Source organism: Heliangelus exortis, chromosome 9 (assembly GCF_036169615.1).
Source record: "Heliangelus exortis chromosome 9, bHelExo1.hap1, whole genome shotgun sequence".
Classification (NCBI taxonomy): domain Eukaryota; kingdom Metazoa; phylum Chordata; class Aves; order Apodiformes; family Trochilidae; genus Heliangelus; species Heliangelus exortis.
Genome location: NC_092430.1, coordinates 18,196,760 through 18,215,859, shown reverse-complemented (window position 1 = coordinate 18,215,859; position 19,100 = coordinate 18,196,760). Strand labels below are relative to the sequence as shown.

General features: G+C 36.2%; 1 protein-coding gene across 6 annotated transcripts in view; it reads left to right on the top strand.

Moving 5' to 3' along the window:
• Window positions 1–19,100, top strand: part of ATP11B (ATPase phospholipid transporting 11B (putative)) — a 62,289-nt gene that overhangs the window by 12,571 nt on the left and 30,618 nt on the right. For all 6 annotated transcript variants that reach the window (XM_071752590.1, XM_071752588.1, XM_071752587.1 and 3 more), the window contains exons 4-20: window positions 1,547–1,627; window positions 5,397–5,504; window positions 5,674–5,802; window positions 5,927–6,030; window positions 7,163–7,210; window positions 9,981–10,045; window positions 10,606–10,687; window positions 11,784–11,934; window positions 14,589–14,786; window positions 15,049–15,207; window positions 15,337–15,509; window positions 15,892–15,960; window positions 16,923–16,996; window positions 17,083–17,186; window positions 17,330–17,511; window positions 18,230–18,433; window positions 18,694–18,847. In XM_071752590.1, the coding sequence (XP_071608691.1) occupies window positions 1,547–1,627; window positions 5,397–5,504; window positions 5,674–5,802; window positions 5,927–6,030; window positions 7,163–7,210; window positions 9,981–10,045; window positions 10,606–10,687; window positions 11,784–11,934; window positions 14,589–14,786; window positions 15,049–15,207; window positions 15,337–15,509; window positions 15,892–15,960; window positions 16,923–16,996; window positions 17,083–17,186; window positions 17,330–17,511; window positions 18,230–18,433; window positions 18,694–18,847 (2,085 nt within the window). The remainder of the gene's footprint in view (window positions 1–1,546; window positions 1,628–5,396; window positions 5,505–5,673; window positions 5,803–5,926; window positions 6,031–7,162; window positions 7,211–9,980; window positions 10,046–10,605; window positions 10,688–11,783; window positions 11,935–14,588; window positions 14,787–15,048; window positions 15,208–15,336; window positions 15,510–15,891; window positions 15,961–16,922; window positions 16,997–17,082; window positions 17,187–17,329; window positions 17,512–18,229; window positions 18,434–18,693; window positions 18,848–19,100) is intronic.

Sequence of the window (19,100 nt, the reverse complement as noted above, 5' to 3'; positions counted from 1 at the left end):
GGAAAAATACTATAACTTTAAGAAGAGTTTTGTCCAAATTTAAGGACTGCCCTTAGGTTTTATTTTCATGAATGCTAAAATATTTAGGTGTGTAACATTGACATCCATTGCACTGCCAGCACAGGGACTCAATTGGCTGCCTCAAAATACAATTTTAAATCTGTTATGTTAGTGATAATATTCCAGATATGCTTTTTTGGTTTTTGTGGATGCTGGTGGTGTTTGCTAGTGGATCACTGTGGTATCTTCCTATATATCAGTCTTGTGTCACTAGTGCAGTGTCTGTCATTATCACTTTTTACCACCTGGGATGACAGAGCTGGGACAGATTCTCATTGTGTGTTTTTAAACATGCAGCACAGTTCAGTCCACATTGTCCACCTCTCAAATGGGTGCCAGAAACATGGTGACAGGCTGCATTTTGGTTGTGTGAGGCTCCACACCACTTGTGTGATGAGTGCATGTCCAGCTGTTTAGCAGACAAAGGGCTGTAGTGTTCTGGTGATGAAAGAAAGAAAATAGTTTTAGATGGGAAAAATGTCATGACTAACCCGATCCAGCCAAAACTAAGATACTTGTGGCATGGGTATTTTTTGACAACATGCTTCCAAGCTGAAACTGCAGTGCTACTGCTGAAAAACAGACAGATTGCATACTACATCTGATTTTTGTTGTGTTCTATGAATTATCTGTATGTCAGTGGAAAAAAAAAAAAAAGCTTATGCATGTGTTGTCAAGTGGCATAATCTGTATTCTCAGTGAAGTTCTTGACTCTTAACAGAGTTCATGTATGATTTTTTTTCTTCTTCCTTAATGGTTCCCAAAGCAATGCCATAAGTTGCAGGTAAAGTGGAACAAATCAGTGTCTGTGGTTTTGAACAGTTCTTGTGTATGTTTTCTTTACAGCACTTGACTGTTGTTTTTTTCCTGCAGCAGAGGCAAACCACTATCATTCCCCCCCACATACAGAACTTTAGTGTATACACTGCACTTTTGGCATGCCAGCAATAATAGCACAAATTAAAACAATTGCATGTTAGCTTGGGGGATCCAGAAAGAAGCAGTCTAAGAAAATGTTCTCTAATATCTGAACTATTGGAAATTGCTAGTTTAAACTTTATTTTCACTTTTGAAGTGGATCTTGCTATACTCTACGTTGCTGTTAAGAAGTAGAAGTAGATTGTATATAGTATTGAAACAACTTCACAAAATGTAAATTTTTCTTCCTTTGTAATTTCACATCCATCTTAGTAGGGTGAAAATATATCTTCCTGTAACTGAAGCCTTAAAATTGGCACATGCATTAAAAAAGTGTTTAAGTATGCTTTATACCCTATCACCTTTGCATAGTTATTGTCGTGTATTATTTAGCTGTCAGGAACTGAGCTTTGCTCCAGAAAAACTGCAGAAAGTGAAGTAAAAATATTCCCAGGTTATAATGAGGAGTTTGGAAAACAGTTGTTACCTTGTTTCGTTAGATTATTTTAGAAAGTACAATTGCAAAAAAAAAAATTGCAGCTAATTTTTGTATTTTCTTCTCTTTTAGCTCATGATAGATACCCCTACCAGTCCTATTACTAGTGGATTGCCATTATTCTTTGTAATAACTGTGACAGCCATAAAACAGGTAAGGGGAAAAGATCACGTCACATTAAGCCTTTCTAAGGTAAAGTTACTTAACAAAATCTGACGAAGGCAATATTTAGATTATAAAAATAAATAAAAAGATGTAATTTTGGGAAAGGATATTGTGTGTAATGTTTCTTGTTAGATATTAGAACTGAGTATTTTGGTTACTTGTCAAGCACTCAGTGACTCACTGTGGTACCCTTAAATGGACAGTGGATGGCTGTCAGACTGAATTTTTATCTGAACATTGCATGTCACTTGTTATAAGACCTTTTTTGTAAGCTCCTCACTTATTCCTTTGGCACACCTCGCTGCATATTAAAACCAATCCTCCCACATGACACACTGAGAAAGGAGCATGGGCAGATTAAGCAGTGGTGCAATCCATGTTTGTCAGTATTTAAAAGGCAATTTTTTGCCCCAAGGATTATGTTATATGGTGTAAAATAGATACTGACTGAAATTCTGTATCAGGGCAAAATTCCAGTTTAGAAAGCTTCTCATTTTTGCTTTCTGTTTCTTCAGTTGCCTAAAACATTTTGAGAACTTCAAATAAGAGAAATCTTTTAAGTAGAAGTTTAATAGCAATCTTGTTTAAGCATCATACTCCCATCCTACTAAAACTTATAGCCCCTGGAAGGAGAACTCTTAAAAGAAAAGAAAAAAAAAAAAAAAAAAAGAAAAGAAATCCATTTTCCTTTAAACGTTAAAGCAGGGGGAAAAACAAATAAGCACATAAATAAAGAGAGTGATGTGGGTAGAAACTGTAGTCTATTCTGCAGAGAGGTAGTTTTCAGGAACTATCCCCTGCAAAGGCTTTGTCAGTGCTGTCTGTGAAAGAGATGCAGTCACAGCAACTGAAAAGTAAGCAGGAGACTTATGGAGCCACACCTGGAATTTCAATTTGCCTGCTGTGCCAGTAAGATCCAAATCCACCCTGAAAGAAGGCAAAAGTAAAGATAAAAGTAAATAAATAATAAAACTAAGTAAATAAATAATAAATAAAATAAGTAAAAGTAAAAATAGCTCTAACTTTCAAGCAGGCAGAATAGTGTTTGTGGCAGAGAGGATCTTGATGCTGGAGTAATATTTGAACTAACATTTCATCTTGTTGCTGTGCAGCTTGTCTAAGTAAAGTGCCCTAATCCTAGTCAATTGTAGTTGTTCTCATCACCCCCCAAAAAGTAACATTTTCAAGAGCAGTAGAGTCATAAGTGGGTACTGGGAAATATCCCTTTAAACTGTGTGAACTGAAAGACATTGTGCATCTTAGTTATAAATATTATTTTTGTAGAAAAAAGCCGGAATTGTGTGAATCTAAAATAGTCCAAAATAATGTATTGCCACATTGTTTCCAGATGTTAAATCTTACATTGGGAAATTTAAATATCTTGCCATTATTGCAAATAGTAGAGATTCTGACATTTCTTCTAGAAGTTTCAAATAATTCATGACTTGCCATGCATCAGGAATTTTCCTGATTGTCTCAATGTCTCTGCAAGGAGTATGGAAACCAGATAAACTGATCTAATGGATTCTTATGCATATCCTACCTGCTGCAAAGCCAGCAAGCAGTATTTACAATCTGTTATTTTGGAAAGGTGATTGAGTGTGCTATTTCCAACAGGCTGCCCTTGGACAAGGAGGAAAGAGAGAATTCTTTTGTTAGAATGCAGAGGGGAAAATACCCAGTAAGATCTCAAAACCAGGTCTCATTTTCTCTCAATCCAGAAGTGGAATAGGAAGCAGATTTTAGTGGAAGAAACTCCTTTTGAAAGCTGCGGGTTACTGGTTATGTACAAAGTTACATCAAGATAAACACGGAGGGGAAAACTAGAAGTAATAACTTTGTGTGGGTTTGAGAAGTTTAGGATTGAGTGGAAAAAATCTCCCCTGCTTCCAGAAGGCCAGCTGACATATCACCTCTGGCAGATTTTAAACCTTACCCTTATTTTAACCTCAGCCAAGGAGGTAGAACTTTTTCTTCTGAAAAGTGTAATTGCACCTAGGTCAGAAGAAGGACATAGAAGACTGCAACGTGATGCAACTCATGCTGTGTCATTTTGTCTGTTTTGTTAGCCAGAACTTTCCTCCTTATGCCTGTGAAGAGGTATATGCAATCCTCAGAGGAGTCCATAATTAGAAAATAAAATAAATTCTAATAAAGCAAAAATTAAAGTTAAAAAAACAAGCACAGCAAAACAACGGCGGTTCCTAAGGAACTTCAGGGAACTTAGTCCATTTCACTAAGTTCATAGGTATTTAGCAAAGAAACTGGTTGGACACAGATGTTTACATGATGTCAGTTAAATTAGAAACAATTACTTTGCAGACTTTGATTAAATATAGCCCTAAACTGGCAAGGAAAAACCTGATAAGATAATATGCAGACCTATTTTAATTGTGTGTTTTTCTCAAGTTCAGTGATGCAGTTATCTAAGCAGAGCTTAAGAATGTAAATTGATTGAGGGATTTTCATCTTTAGTCACTGTTCATGGAATTAAGCAACATTTCCTGTATTCCTATTGTGTCTTTCATTTTTAATGGTATTTTTGTAATATTTGCAAGTGAGGATAAGGAACTGTCTCAAAAATGCCGCAGTAGGTAAATTTTGGGGGAATTCAAACTGAGTGCAGTAAGTTGGCTCTCAAGAATTCCCTGGTGTGAGGTGTCACCCTTGTGTTGTAGGCAATAGGTGTCAGATGGAGAAAGCGCTGAAATCTGTACTTTCTAAAGAAGGTAAATTTCAGTTCTTTGCCAAATGCCCATATTGCTCAGCTGTTCAAGCTTATGAGACAAATGCCCCAAGGTTACTGGACGTTAGTTAAATCCTTGTTTTCTTCTGTTTGTCACCTTTAACAAGGAGCTGTAGGTACTGACTCCTGCTTTTTCATACTGAGTAGGAAGGACTTTTTTAAAGAACCTTACTGAAGGTTTTTTGGATTCCGATTTCCCAGTAGCTCTATGTTTGGCTGCTATTACTACATACTTCTAAATTATTCATTTTTAAGAGGTTAACATATAAGCCTTTCTTTTTAATCTTGTCAGAATATGAGAGGCAGTATAATTTCCTCCGTAGACTGATAACATAATTTCCTCTGTAGACTGATAACATTTCTTGCACTTGCTTATGAGACTTTCCAAACAGTATCTACACATGGGGATCAGAGATCATTCTATTGACAATCATGCTATTAGATTACATAAGAAACATATTAATAGTTTAGGAAAATAAGAGGGGAATACTATACCTGGATTGACTGTCGTGAACGCTTGTTTGTGTGAGTGCATGGGATGAAGGGTGCTTGAAGTGATGCTGAATATTGGGTAAAGGAAAATGGCTTAATTTATCAATTTAAAAACTCAGTTTCTGTCAATTGTTGGCAGTAACTGTAAGAAACTCTTTAGAGTATAGCATGATGAACTAATTTCAAACTGTTACTTCTCTTAAAAAAAAAAATTTAAAAAATCCATGAGAGACTGGGAGCGACTGTTGTCAGTTTTGTGGTATTTTAATCCATATAGAGAAAAGATAGAATGAGTGCTTTTCATCTCTTCTTTATTTGCTAATTTACTGCCTTTTTGTGAAAATTTCATTTGTGTGAAAACGAAGACGTTTCCCAGGTTCTGCAGTAGAAACTCAAGAGAAGTTAGTAACTGCATTCAGGCTATGTGGCAACCAATTTGAAGGACGTTTCCTTAGAAGATATTTGTTTGCTTTATAGGCTTCTTCATAAGAAAGTAATTTTTTTACCTGTTTTCCACAGGGTTATGAAGACTGGCTGCGACACAAAGCAGACAATGAAGTAAACGGTGCTCCAGTTTACGTCGTTCGAAGCGGTGGCCTTGTGAAAACCAGATCTAAAAACATTCGGGTATGTGTCTAGGGAAAAACAGAAAACTGTGTTTCTGTTGCATAGCTAAATCTTGTTTCATGACTCATCATTGTGAGCTGTTTCATCATGATTCCCTAACAATGCTGAGGAAAATTCTTCCCTCTTAAAACACTGCTCATCCACTTCTCATTTGTCTTCACTTCATCAGGTGGGGGACATTGTCAGAGTAGCCAAAGATGAGACTTTTCCTGTTGATCTGGTGCTTCTGTCATCTGATAGAGTCAATGGCTCATGCCATGTTACTACTGCAAGTTTGGATGGAGAGACCAATCTTAAGGTATGGGTTACTGCTATAAAATAGAATCTAGTTAATTTGCAATGCCATTTTTATTTTGTTCTGTTGAAGTACATTCCCCATCTTGTGGTCCTGTATCATTAACTTAATGGACACTGTTTTACAGACGCATATTGCAGTCCCAGAAACAGCAGTGTTACAGTCTGTTGCCAACCTGGACAAACTTGTAGCTGTTATAGAATGTCAGCAGCCAGAAGCAGATCTATACAGGTATCACTTCATCAGTAAATATTTTTAAATTAAATCAAAATATAGTGTTAAATGTTAGGATTGTTGTGGGTCTTGCTGAGATCAAAGTACCTTCAGACATCTGCTTAAATTTTAGGATTTAATAATTAGTTCAAGTATTTTACCTGCTTACTGGAAGTTGCAAGTGACCAGTTAAATTTGAGAGTTTAGAAATGATAGGATCACAGATACCTTTTAATCATGATACTTGTGTACATTTCTGTGCTGATCAGTAAATTTGTTTCCAGATTTTAAAAAATCATTAGTGATCTCTGAGTCTGAGCAGGTTGGAGAAAGATTTGTACAAGGTTCTGGTGGAGATTTCAGTACTTTATAGTTGCTGTTTTTAATGGAATTAACTCAAATCATAGTAAATTTTTGCAAGCCTATGTTCATTCTAAGGATATGTATTTGTGACTTTCATTTTGCTAATGCTTAAGAGAACATTTGAACTTCATTTTTCTGCAGCACAAATTTATGTTAAAAACAGTTGTATCTGAGTGTGCTTCGTTTCAACTCTTAACATCAGCAAGCAGTGCCATAAACTCTGTAAAACAGTGCCATAGGTATCTAAGGTCAAATCCCATCCAAGTTTCCTGTATTGTATAAAGGAAAATGGCAGCTACTGAGTAGTAGTTTTCAAAATCCATGCATGTCACAGCAATTGTTCTTAAGTAACCTTTGAGATCTTTTAGAAATATTCTCAAAAGGTAAGATTCTTAGTTCTGTTTGTAGAGAACATCAAGTTCAGGTACAGTTATTGTAGAAGTTTGCCTCTCTTTGTAGTAGGGAGTCACACTAAATATGCAAGTGTCAGATGTTAAAACCAGAGTAGATTGGCTTTATTAAATGGAAAATGACAATTTTTGATGGATAATATACTACCTTATAGTCATGGAGGAAATGACAGTTCTTTTGGAGCATCAGTGTTTCTGCTGTTAAATATCTCTTGTAAAATTATTGCCAGAGTTGCAATTACTGATTTGTTATTGTTAACAAGAGTTGATTATTTTGTACTTGTGAAGCAGGAATGACTTTTTTGTAAATATAGAGGAATTTTTTACATTTTTGAGTCCTTATGTAGATGTTTCTAACCTATGGTTATCTTTCATAGATTTGTTGGGAGAATAACTGTAAGTCAACAAACTGAAGAAATTGTACGGTAAGTAAAATTTTATAAGATTAGTGTTTAGAACTGATGGAGGTCATTAAAAATCATGACCATCACAAAAAAGTGTTACTGTTGAATATATGAAAGGGAGCAGTATTTTTACTGAAAGTATCAATTGTAGCTGCATACTTCAGGTAGAGATGGGAAAAATTAATGAAAGAAAAGTTCATTGCTACTCAGTTCTTCAGATTTAAGGGGCCAGTTCTGGAAGACTTGACTGTTGTGAAGGGGGTAAGTTTAGACACTAATTAGCTGGTAACTTTGTTGCTATTTGTTATTTAAAACAGTTACTGATGTTGAACACTTTCTGGTGCCTTATTTCATAGACTATACAGATCCTCGAATGTCTGTTTACCAGAGATAGAAAGCAGGAGTTTTTGCAGTTGAAATTTCTATAAATTATTGGTCTGTTTTAACAAAGTCTGTGCTACAAGTTTGTAGCTTTTAGTATATATTTTGAACTGCAGTACTACCTGGACTGCAGAGGTAAGTGCTTACATATGTAATATTCAAAACATAATTGTGTGCATAAAAGGTTGTGTGAATATAATCAAGTGCACAGAATCTTTGCCTGTGCAGTCATAGCAACTAGCATGCACCTGAACAGGTTAAAATATAAAACTAAAGATGTGAAACCACTTACAGACCTACATGTGGACGTTCTCAAAGATTCTGAATTGTGGTGGGTTGACCCCCAGCTAGCAGCCAAGCAGCTGCACAGCCACTCATTTGCTTTCCCTTCAACACAATAGGACAGGAGAGAAAAATAAGAATAGAAGTGAGAAAGGTCATGGTTTGAAATACAGATGAGGAAATCACTCACAAGAAATGGCCAGATTTTCTGGTACTACCTGTCATACATGTGTCTAGTTGTTTTCTCTTGAGAGTTTTTTGATAATCAAGATTTCAAAAAACTTCTTCACCTCTCCATAAACTGTAAAGTGCTATTTTATGTTGTAAAAATGTGTCAAAAAAGTAGATATATCTGTTGTTCTTTTACTCTTCTAATGTTGTTCTTTACACATTTTTAAGTGAAATTTCTACCTGCATCAAGTGTTAAAGATGTTTTCCATGTATTATTTTCCATGTAATGTCTACATTTAGTCTGAAGAGCAGAATTTTTTGATCTGAGAGCCTCCTATGTGGCTGGCAAACATCTTGTCCATTTTAGACAGAAGTAAGATGAAGTTCAGAGTGCATCAATGATTTGCCAGTGGTTTTGCAAGAAATACAGGAATGTAGGAGACAGATCATTTGGCCCCAAGTCCAATAGTATAGGCACTCCCACAAAAAAGCCCCACCCAAACCCTTCCAAAAACCTAGTCATTGGTTTTCTAAGGTCACTTTTGCTGCTTCACTTCAAGCCTTTCAGAATTCATTACAACTAAATTTGAAAGGTTCGGCTTTGGGATAATCTATCAAACTGATTTAGTTGACACAACAGAGACAGTTTAAAGGGAGTGTGAAAAATAATTGCAAGTTATGACTGTGGGGCTGTATCTTCTGTCAAAGATAAACTTGTCTAGTCTGTGTTGCACTGATTCAGGTTTTGTATTTTGGGCTTGTTAGACTGATTTTTAAAATTGCAGTAAGCACTTAAGTTCAGAAATACACACTAGTTAGATTAAATGCTTGAGCCTTTTGTCCCTTTTAGCTCAGTTTTTGAGCTGAAGTTTCTGTCTAGCCTAAAATATTAGTAGATGTATGTGTAACTTAACCTGTCATAATATGTGTCACATTTGCAGGAACATGTAAGTTAAATGTTTAACTGCGGAGGTGTGGTGTGGGTTTGGGAGTGGGTATTTTTTTAAATAACCTCAGGTTATGATTTCAAAGGAACTTCAGGTATAAGAGCTTTGTTTATATTAATCATGGACTGCTTGTGTTACAGCTAGTGGAAAAGTAGGAATAACCCAGGGACTTCTATGCCAAAGCACTTACTAGATGATCTTTAATTCTTTTGCTTATACCCACTATGTCAGCCTGGCCACTGTGGTTGTTCAGGTTCTGCTTTCATTTGACACACTGGCAAAAATAGAGAATGCACTTTTTTTTAAAATATCAAACCAACCATGCACAGTTTCTGAAGATGATACAACTACTGGAGTAGAAAATACAGCTCTAACCTTATATAAACTTTGATTCTAACTGAGCCTTATTTTCACAGCAGTGTTTACAGTTAACTTAGCTGATGAGATGATTGTGCTATTGGGGTATGATAGATGTGAGGAAAAAAATATGTGACTTTTTCCTCTTGCACTGGGCTTGCACTGTTGTGTTGGTATGTCCAAATAAGAGTTGTTTATGGATAACTTTTGAACTTCCTAGATCCATGTCAGTTTGACAGAGGGGTAGAAGATAGGTAAAATAGCCAAACGTAAAAGAGCGTTTGTGTTGCATTAGAAGCTTAATGGGTTTTTTTCCTGTTGGCTTCTCAAGTAACTTGCAGATCTCTCTGAACTAGCCATTTGGTATATTTAGCTCAATCACTAAATATGGGATTTTGACCAGTGGTGGGAGAGGATGGCAGTGATGAAAGGAGTCATGAAAGGAAATAGAGCTCCACAGAGTTGTGTGGGTGAGGTCTTGTAAAAGGGGTAGGAGGATTGAAGGTGGACCTGAATGACAGTGGGGTTGGAGATGCTGTGATGTGAATTCATAGGGGATACAGAGCAACTTTGCATAGGAAACTGGATTTCATTAGTCCTACAGAAAACAGAACAACTGATCTTTAAATGCTGATATGTCTGTTTCTTTTTAGACCTCTTGGGCCTGAAAGTCTCTTACTTCGTGGAGCAAGATTAAAAAACACTAAAGAAATATTTGGTTTGTAGACCCCTAAATATTTACAGAGTATTCTCTTATTAAAACATGTTAATGAACTGTGCTTTAATTATGCTTGCACTGAAGAAATTGTAATAATCTTGCTAACTGTTACCTGCAGGGATGTGATTATAGATGAAAGTTGTGATATTATGCTGAAGAATCTCCTAAGGATATAAATTTCCAGCTCTACTCTATGAAAATCTTTGAAGCTGTTTGATAGAAGAATAACCTAAGTGGATAAATGACTGTTGTTACTGTTACCCATTGTGCAAGACTTTCTCCTGAGATTTACCATACTGATTTCCATAACATACATATGAAATAGTGCTACAGTCATAATTAAATAATGAACAGCATTTCAGTAGGTGTTAAGATTACTGCAGTAGTACTGTTTTGCTACAGCATAGTGTGCGAATACAGGATACAGTCTCATGACTGTACTGAAGTAAACACAAAAGTAATATCACATCTTCATTTTGTCTCTTAAAATGAAAAATTCTACAAATTATTTAAGGCAGAAAATACAAGTTTAATTCTTTCCTCCTCCACTTCCTTCCCAGGTGTTGCAGTGTATACAGGTATGGAGACAAAGATGGCATTAAATTACAAGAGTAAATCTCAGAAACGGTCAGCAGTAGAAAAGTATGTTTACTTTTTTTTTTTAATATCTTTCTTATCTGTAGAGTTTTAATTTAGTTTTTTTCTTGGTAATTTTAAAACCCTGATGAACTTGTCATTGGGTAGTAGGAAGGGAAGAGCGTGTAATTGCTTTGCCTTCAGCAGGAAGCTATAAAGATAAAATCTGCTTCTTGATACTGCCTTCTTTATCGATTCTTCCAGTAGCATACAAAGTTGCCTTTCAAGAGTATGGGTTGAAATGAAGTCTTAATTGCTTACAAGTCTTTGTCCTGAATCCTAGTATTTGACATATTGGAAAATAGCTTTGTGTTATATAGTCTAGAGAGTATGTATGGGCTATCCAGATATGTTCTGCCATGCATCTTGCTTCTAGCTAAGTCGCAGGCTCAGGTTTAAAAATCTTAGCTCGTAGTTATGGGATAGGTGGTACTATAATAGAGATTTATGTGTTGAGGAAAAGGAGTTCTGGTGTGTTGCCTTTATTCCACCTACTAAAAATCTGAGATAGCCTCCCAGCATTCTTTTGCAAACATGGGATTGATTATTCTTCAATAGCCAGATCAAATAGAGCTGTAGAGAGCACAAGAAAAGTTCAGTCATCAAAACAAGTGGAAAGATAGGCTGCATAGCATTACAGAATATAGGGGCAAGCTTGGCTGCATCCTGGTATAGCATGGGCTGGGTTAAATAATCAGATACACACAATTGTGCTTCTTAACTGAGTAAGAGAATGCAGTCTTAGATTTATACAGGTTGTTTGTCCTGCCTTCACAGCCCTGCCTAGACACTCAGGGAAGCAGGGAAGGATAAGTCAGCTCCCAAAATCTTGGACAATGGCTGTGACATGAGTCAGCTGTTATGTCATTCTTGCACCTTAATCTAGTTTTCACTTTGCTATATGTAGAATGTCTTAGTCAGATGCAAGGTTTCTTTTTCTTGCTGTTGCATGTTTGTCATATAGAAATTTTGTGTCAAACAGAGGAAACATTTATTTATTTTTTTTTTAGAAGCCATAAAGTTTTGATTTCATGTAACATGGTGTATCAACACATTAAGGAAAACAAACTGAAGTTGCATCTATTTTTTTGCCTCTTTGTAGGTCCATGAATTCCTTTTTGATTATTTATCTAATAATCCTCCTCTTTGAAGCCATTTTGAGTACTATTTTAAAGTATGCATGGCAAGCTGAAGAAAAATGGGATGAGCCTTGGTATAATGAAAAAACAGAGCATGAAAGAAACAGCAGCAAGGTAATAAAGTTCTAGCCACTTGCATATCTGTGGAAACCTCAGCCACTGTATACTGAATGTGATATTCATGTTATCCCTGTTCTTGGGTTTAGGTGGAGCTGCCATGTCATTAACTTGCAAGTCTGTATGTATGCTATTGTTTCAGTATTTTTATGGAAGTTAATTCTATGTAGCCTCATCTTATGTAGAGATACCTTACCCCTGTTACTGGTTGGATTTTTTTTTTCTTATATGAAAAAAAGACCAAACTTTTTTTTTTTTTTTCCTAGATTTTCTGATGTTCTTTGTTTTTATTATAGTTGCTCTTTTGATGTTTTTTGTCATTCACTATAGGAAAAGAAGAGGAGGGAAGCTGTTCTTTTGCATATTCTTTTGCAGTGATTTGACTGTTCAGGCATTTTGGACATTCTGTGTTGTTGAGATTGTTCAGACAATTTTGTAAGGCTGTAATTTTGCTCAAGCTCTTGCTTGCCTTCTCACTTGTCTGTAGAGATTGAAGGGGTATTTTGAAGTGTTCCTTAAGTCTGCAGTTCTGAGAAGTGTCTTTTCTGACTCATTCTGTATTTTTCTGTGTTCAGATTAATTGTTTATTTTTGTATGAGCCTGTCTCCTTCCAAAGGAGTTCAGGTGTTGGTCAGAGCTGATCTTAAGAAGTAAAGGGGATTTTCGAAGCGTGGAAGTATTGGAAACCCAGTTTTGAGTTTCCATATGTGTTGTGGTGTCAGATGTTTAGCACCCACCCTCCCATACACTCCTCATCTCCCAGAGAGCTGAGAATTAAATGAGCTCAGTAGATGCCATGTGTACAAACAGGTCCAAAGCCAAAGTCAGGGTAGTTCTGATTTGCTTCATAAGTAGAGTTAAACTTACTGTTAGTACATAATATTTCAGGAAGGCAGGAGAATTAATTTGAGAATGTCTTTAATTCAAGGAGAGTTGAGAGTTCACTGGCATTTCAGTAGAACATGCATCTTCCTCAGAAGCTTGTCATGTGAAGTCATTTTGTGGGCTAACTGGAGACATATCTTTATCACAATGTAATGCTTTATTTAAAATTATTAATTCAGGTTATCACTATGGTTATCAGAAACTTTTCAATGTGTTTTCAAATAGTGTAGAAGTGTCACTGTCAAAGCATTACATGAATTTAAAAGTTTTCAGCTTTTGTAGTGGTTTTTATTTGCAGTACCTGCACTCACTTCATGTGCTTTCAGCCATTGGAAGTGGTTAGTCAAGTAAATTCTTGGCAACTTAAAGTAGTGTCTGTGTAAGTTAGACTACCCTGTGAAGCCTTTTCAGTTCTGAATGGGATCAGAATAAGTATTCAATCTTTCCATTACTTTACTTTTGCTTTCAGGACCAGATAGAGCTATTTGTGCTTCTGCAATGTCACTGTCCTTCTATATTATCTTTTTTTTGTCTCTCCCTTGTGTACTTAAGCAATCTGCTTTGCATTTTCAATCTGCTGACTCCCCTACTTTGGAGTGGCTTCCCTGTCCTGTGTTATACAGATTGTTATTTAATAGATAGTGCTTGAAGAAGCTCATTAATGTCAGTAATTGTCACTTCTTATTGTATCTTCTCTAACATAAATTGCTGCTCTCAGTCTTGATCTGTCTTTTCTGGTTTAGTTTGGAAGATCTTTTAAGGCACAGAACTTGCTGAGTTTTTGTAAGACACTTTAATCATTGGGTGCTGGTTTTCATTAAGTAATCATAACCACACTCTAATTGGGAAGAACAGACATTCTTTAGCTTTGCAAACTGTTGACTACTTTGACACTCCCTTGCTTCAAAATTTGTTCTTACACCAATATCTGGTGTAAGAGATGTCCCACTTTTTCTCATACCTAATCTTGACTACTCAATATTGAGGTGCTGGTAAGAGTCTTTCCGAAGAGTCTTTCCGAAGTTCTGTTTGTTGTACAAATGGAGAAGAAACTTCAAAGAGAGTGTAATGTTGCATTTCAGAGTTTGTTAAAAAAGAAATATCTGTCTTCTTACATAGCTGTTTACCTGAAATGTATGTGTTGAACACAATGATTTGAGGAGGCATAGAAGAAGTCTGTACTGTTGAAATCCAAGTGGTCTTTCTCTTGTCATGTAGCTTGGATCACCTCAGTCACTGGGTAATGCCAGTAGAGAGGAACCCTTTTGTTGCTCTGCTGCCCTAAACCACTAAGAAGACTTGGAGATTCCTCTGATAACATGGAATATCAGTTGTTTGTATTTACCATTTGTAGCTCCTTAGAAAAGCCTACGAATGGGATTTGATGGAATGGGGAACATGTTAGTGTTTCCAGACCCAACTCTTTCAAGAGGTCTATTTGCAAACAGAATCACCACAACAGTTAATATTAATTGGCAGCCCTTCTGCAGGTTCAGTAGAAAGGACAAAAATTAATGAACTACAGAATGGAAGTATCCAGTCATAGCTTAAGGCAGTTTTTTTTTTCATCTCAAAGGCACATTACTGGGGCAGCCTGGAAATGCCTGCATTGTCATTGTGTGTGTTGGTTCTCACATGTGTACATGGGACTAGTTCTCCTCTGGCTCTGTCAAGTTTTGAGGTTTTTATGCATGTTGAAACATAGTAAAGTGACCGTGTTGCATACACTACAATAATCTTTACATTTTCTCTTTTTTCTCTTGTAGATTCTGCGATTTATTTCAGATTTTCTTGCTTTTCTGGTACTTTACAATTTTATCATACCAATTTCGCTCTATGTGACTGTTGAGATGCAGAAATTTCTTGGATCTTTTTTTATTGGCTGGGATCTTGATCTGTATCATGAAGAAACAAACCAGAGAGCACAAGTAAATACTTCAGACCTCAATGAGGAACTGGGACAGGTAGCGTAAAGAAATGTTCTACTTTTCTTGTTTGTTTGTTTTGTTTTTTTGCTTACCTTCTATTTTATACCTTTTTTCATACTAAAATATTTTACTGCAGACTTTATTAGTTGCACTTTAATTTCTGTTTGATTCCAAAAGAAGATTTTTACATGCTCATAAAAAGGTGTGTGGTGGAGAGGGTGAATTGAGGTTGTTTGGGTTTTTTTCCTTCCAACATGTACATGCAACTATAAGTTTGTTTTGTTTTATTTCACAAAAGGTAGAGTATGTGTTTACAGACAAAACCGGTACATTAACTGAAAATGAGATGCAGTTTCGGGAGTGCTCCATTAATGGCATAAAGTACCAAGAGGTCAATGGTAAACTAACTCCAGAGGGGTTTTCTGAAGATTCTCCAGATGGAAATAGGCATAGTTTGGTAAGTCTTTTTTTTAAAAAATTATTTATTTATTTAGATTTTAAAGTAAAAAACTAGTTTTTATTAAGTATGTTCAAAACTGGGTTGATAACATATAAATGTTATAAATAATTTTTTTCTTTCTTATAGATGAAGGAGGAAGAACTCTTCTTGAAAGCAGTTTGTCTTTGTCATACAGTGCAGATCAATGCAGATCAGACAGATGGTGCTGATGGTCCCTGGCATGCCAATGGACTAACATCCCCACTGGAGTATTATGCTTCTTCACCAGATGAGAAAGCTTTAGTTGAAGCTGCAAGCCGGTGAGTTGTTCTGCCAAAACTATCTAATATAAAAATTACCTACTAGGGCAGGCAATTAGTTGTAAAAGCAACCTTACAAATTTCTCACAAAGGTTGTAAAGCCCAGGACCTGACACTGTCAGCTTACAATGGAAATCTACAGAAATAAAATACACAGAGCCCTAGGCAAGATTACAAAGCAATGAATTAAAATATTTATGGGAATCCTTGAGAAATCATACAGCACTTTAAAATATTGTAGAAACTGGGCATCCTTAATCTTCTCCTGAAATAGGGGACAGTACTGGGATATGAGTGTCTGTTTTCTTCCTTGTGCCCTGAACAATCAGTTGGCATTATTTCTAAAATGATGATTAAATATATATTTTTATTTTTATTTTAGGGTTGGAGTAGTATTTACTGGAACTAATGGGGACAGTATGGAAGTAAAAAGTCTGGGAAAACCAGAACGGTATTAATTTTTATTCCTTGTTTCTTTTGAAGGACAGAACACTGGTGAAGATTAATTTAGTGCTCTCCTCTTAATCCTCTCTGTTCATAAAAAAGCTTTGCCTTTCAACAGCATGCTCTTTGTAATGCTTTTCCCTTGGTGTCTTCATGACAGCTTGCATCTTATTTCTTACTGACTGAAACTGAGATGCAAGAATTTTGAGTTACTCTTTGTAAGTGTGTATTGTATCAGTGTGTGTCTTTGCCCAATCCTCAAAGTTTGGGGCTGACAGAAAACTGGATTGCTCACTCAGGCCCTGGAGTTTGCTCTTTAACCTCTGGAAATTCCCAAAATCTGTCTCATGTATGCATAATCTAATTACATATTTTAAACTTTCCCCAAATTAATACAAATATTATTAATAATTGCGTATCTGCAGCATGTCGTAACACCTGTCCATGTGGTCTGTGCCAGATAGTTGGCAGTACTTTAAAAAAGGTCTAAAATTACTTTTCTAAACTGGTAACAAAATGCTTCAAAAAATAGTCCGGTTATAACAGAACATATACCCTTTTGACTGTGTATTTTGTTTGAGTATTAGAAAATGTAATTGTCAAAGTTACACCTGAAGTGATGATACAAAGCTAGAAGACCTGGTGGCAATTTCCAGATGTAAAGCTAGTGTTCAAGAAAATATTCCTATTGGTAGAAAGAAAATATTCCTATTGGTAGAAAAACCTTTTATTCTTATAGTAAGGGAAATAAACATTTATTAAGTGATGAAAACCAGTCAAATGCACAAACACTGGTAACAGTGATTGTTGCTCAGCAGTGATAGCAGTACTTTTAGATTACCATATGAAAATGCCACTTTGGGGGAGGCTTTATGGGATAGGTGTATATTTATAAGTAATTGTGTCTGGAAATTTTTTTCTAAAAATGTTTTCTCCCCCTTCCCTCTTCTGTTAAAATCCAAAACATAGGTATAAATTGCTTCATGTTTTGGAATTTGATCCAAATCGCAGACGAATGAGTGTCATTGTAGAGAGTCCTTCAGGTAAGTGATCAGAATTTGCACAAGTTGCAGTTGAGAACTTCTTAAATAGTATGTATTCTTAATTCTTTTTATATATTATTTTTTAGGGGAGAAGCTTTTATTCACAAAGGGAGCTGAATCTTCCATTCTTCCTCGTAGTAAGAGTGGAGAAATAGACAAAACAAGGATACATGTGGATGAATTTGCTTTGGTAAGTGTTTATGTTTGAGCAGGTGATGGGAAGAAAATTCTCCTGGTAGAAATTCTGTGACTTAGAAATGAAAAAATTTCAGGTGACACCTTATTAGATCAGAATCTCGTCTGCTCTGAATGTAGTCTTTTATTTTCTCACAGAAAGGACTAAGAACTTTGTGCATAGCCTACAGAAGATTCACACCTGAGGAGTACCAAGAAATTGGCAAACGCCTTCAGGAGGCCAGGACTGCCTTACAGCAACGGGAAGAAAGATTAGCAGATGTATTCAACTTCATAGAAAGGGATCTGGAGTTACTTGGGGCTACAGGAGTAGAAGACAAGTATGCTATGGAATTTCTGCTAAACTACAATCAAAACCAGCAAGTTTAGGATTTATAAGTGAAATGTGTACCATGAAAAACTCTCCCACCGACACCACAAGTTCTCTGCTATTCTTATTTTAGTATGTTCACCACTCCTTCAGACTGAGGAGCACTCAAAACTGATTTTGGCTTAGTAATTATGACAGTGTGCTTCATCAGGAAGGATTTAATGTATATGAAACAGCAAAATTGCAGTAAATATTAGGGGTAATGGCAAATTTCTTGGGAAAACTTCTATACATAGCTACTTTACAAGCCATTCTGCTTACATAGTGTGTATTCTGTAAGGCAGTGGGTGTATTGTACACTGGAGGGCACAGATGGAGCACTTAAAAACTTTTTGTTTGCCACAGTAGGTGGTAATAGTTGTAGACTAAATAGTTGTAGACTAAAGCTTCTCAAATGCAGCAGTGGTGCCTAATTTAAATTGAGATGTGCTCCCTACAGAATTTTGATCACTTAGTAGGATTGAAGTTGAGTTTCTGTTTCATCAAGGCCTTCATTTGATTGCTGGTAACAGAATGTCATCTGCCAGACTATAATACATGTAACATTGGAAATGCAGTCTTAATTTGTCACCACATTGGGGTTACAGCAGTAACATGGAGTTTCAGCATGAGCTTTCTTTTTTCTCTAAAGCACTCGATTGATTATTTATGATTTTTCTTGTTTCTAGACTGCAGGAAAAAGTCCAAGAAACAATAGAAGCACTCAGGTTGGCTGGTATCAAGGTGTGGGTACTCACTGGAGATAAGCACGAAACGGCTGTCAGTGTCAGTCTGTCCTGTGGACACTTCCACAGAACCATGAACATCCTTGAGCTTGTGCAGCACAAGTCAGACAGTACATGTGCAGAGCAACTGAGGCAGCTAGCCAAGAGGTAAAGTGTCCAAAATGTCATTATCTCAGCGGTGGTCATAGCATGGTTTTCTTTTATTTTTAGAGTTTATGACAGTCTCTTTAATATGTGTGCTAAACACAATGAAGTAGCCTGTTTTAGAAACCTGTGAATATAATAGCAGACTTGAAGTTGCAGTCTAACAGGAAACTTCTTGGGTTTTTGTACTGGCAACTGAATAGTTCTTAATAAAATTTAAATTTTTTCATCGCACCAATAAAAATGTTTTTGTTCCTGAACAGAATAAAAGAAGACCACGTTATCCAGCATGGCCTAGTTGTGGATGGGACCAGCCTCTCTCTTGCACTCAGGGAACATGAAAAACTGTTCATGGAAGTTTGCAAAAACTGTTCTGCAGTGTTGTGCTGTCGCATGGCACCCCTTCAGAAAGCAAAGGTAAGTAAGTGACAATGTGTCCCAAAGGTACTTTTTGTCATGCTTTGAAGAGGCAAGTATTTCTAGAAAGGCTGTGTTTGCCTGACCTTCTGTGTGACTTCTGAATCTATGTTAAATTTAGTTGATCTCAAATACTTTACTCATAAGTTTCTATGTGCATTTGTGAAAATTTGCAAGTGGTTGAGGGAGAGAATCAAAATACTGCCACTGGGCAAGAGGAAGGATTTAGTCTTTAATCAGTCTTTTGAGTATT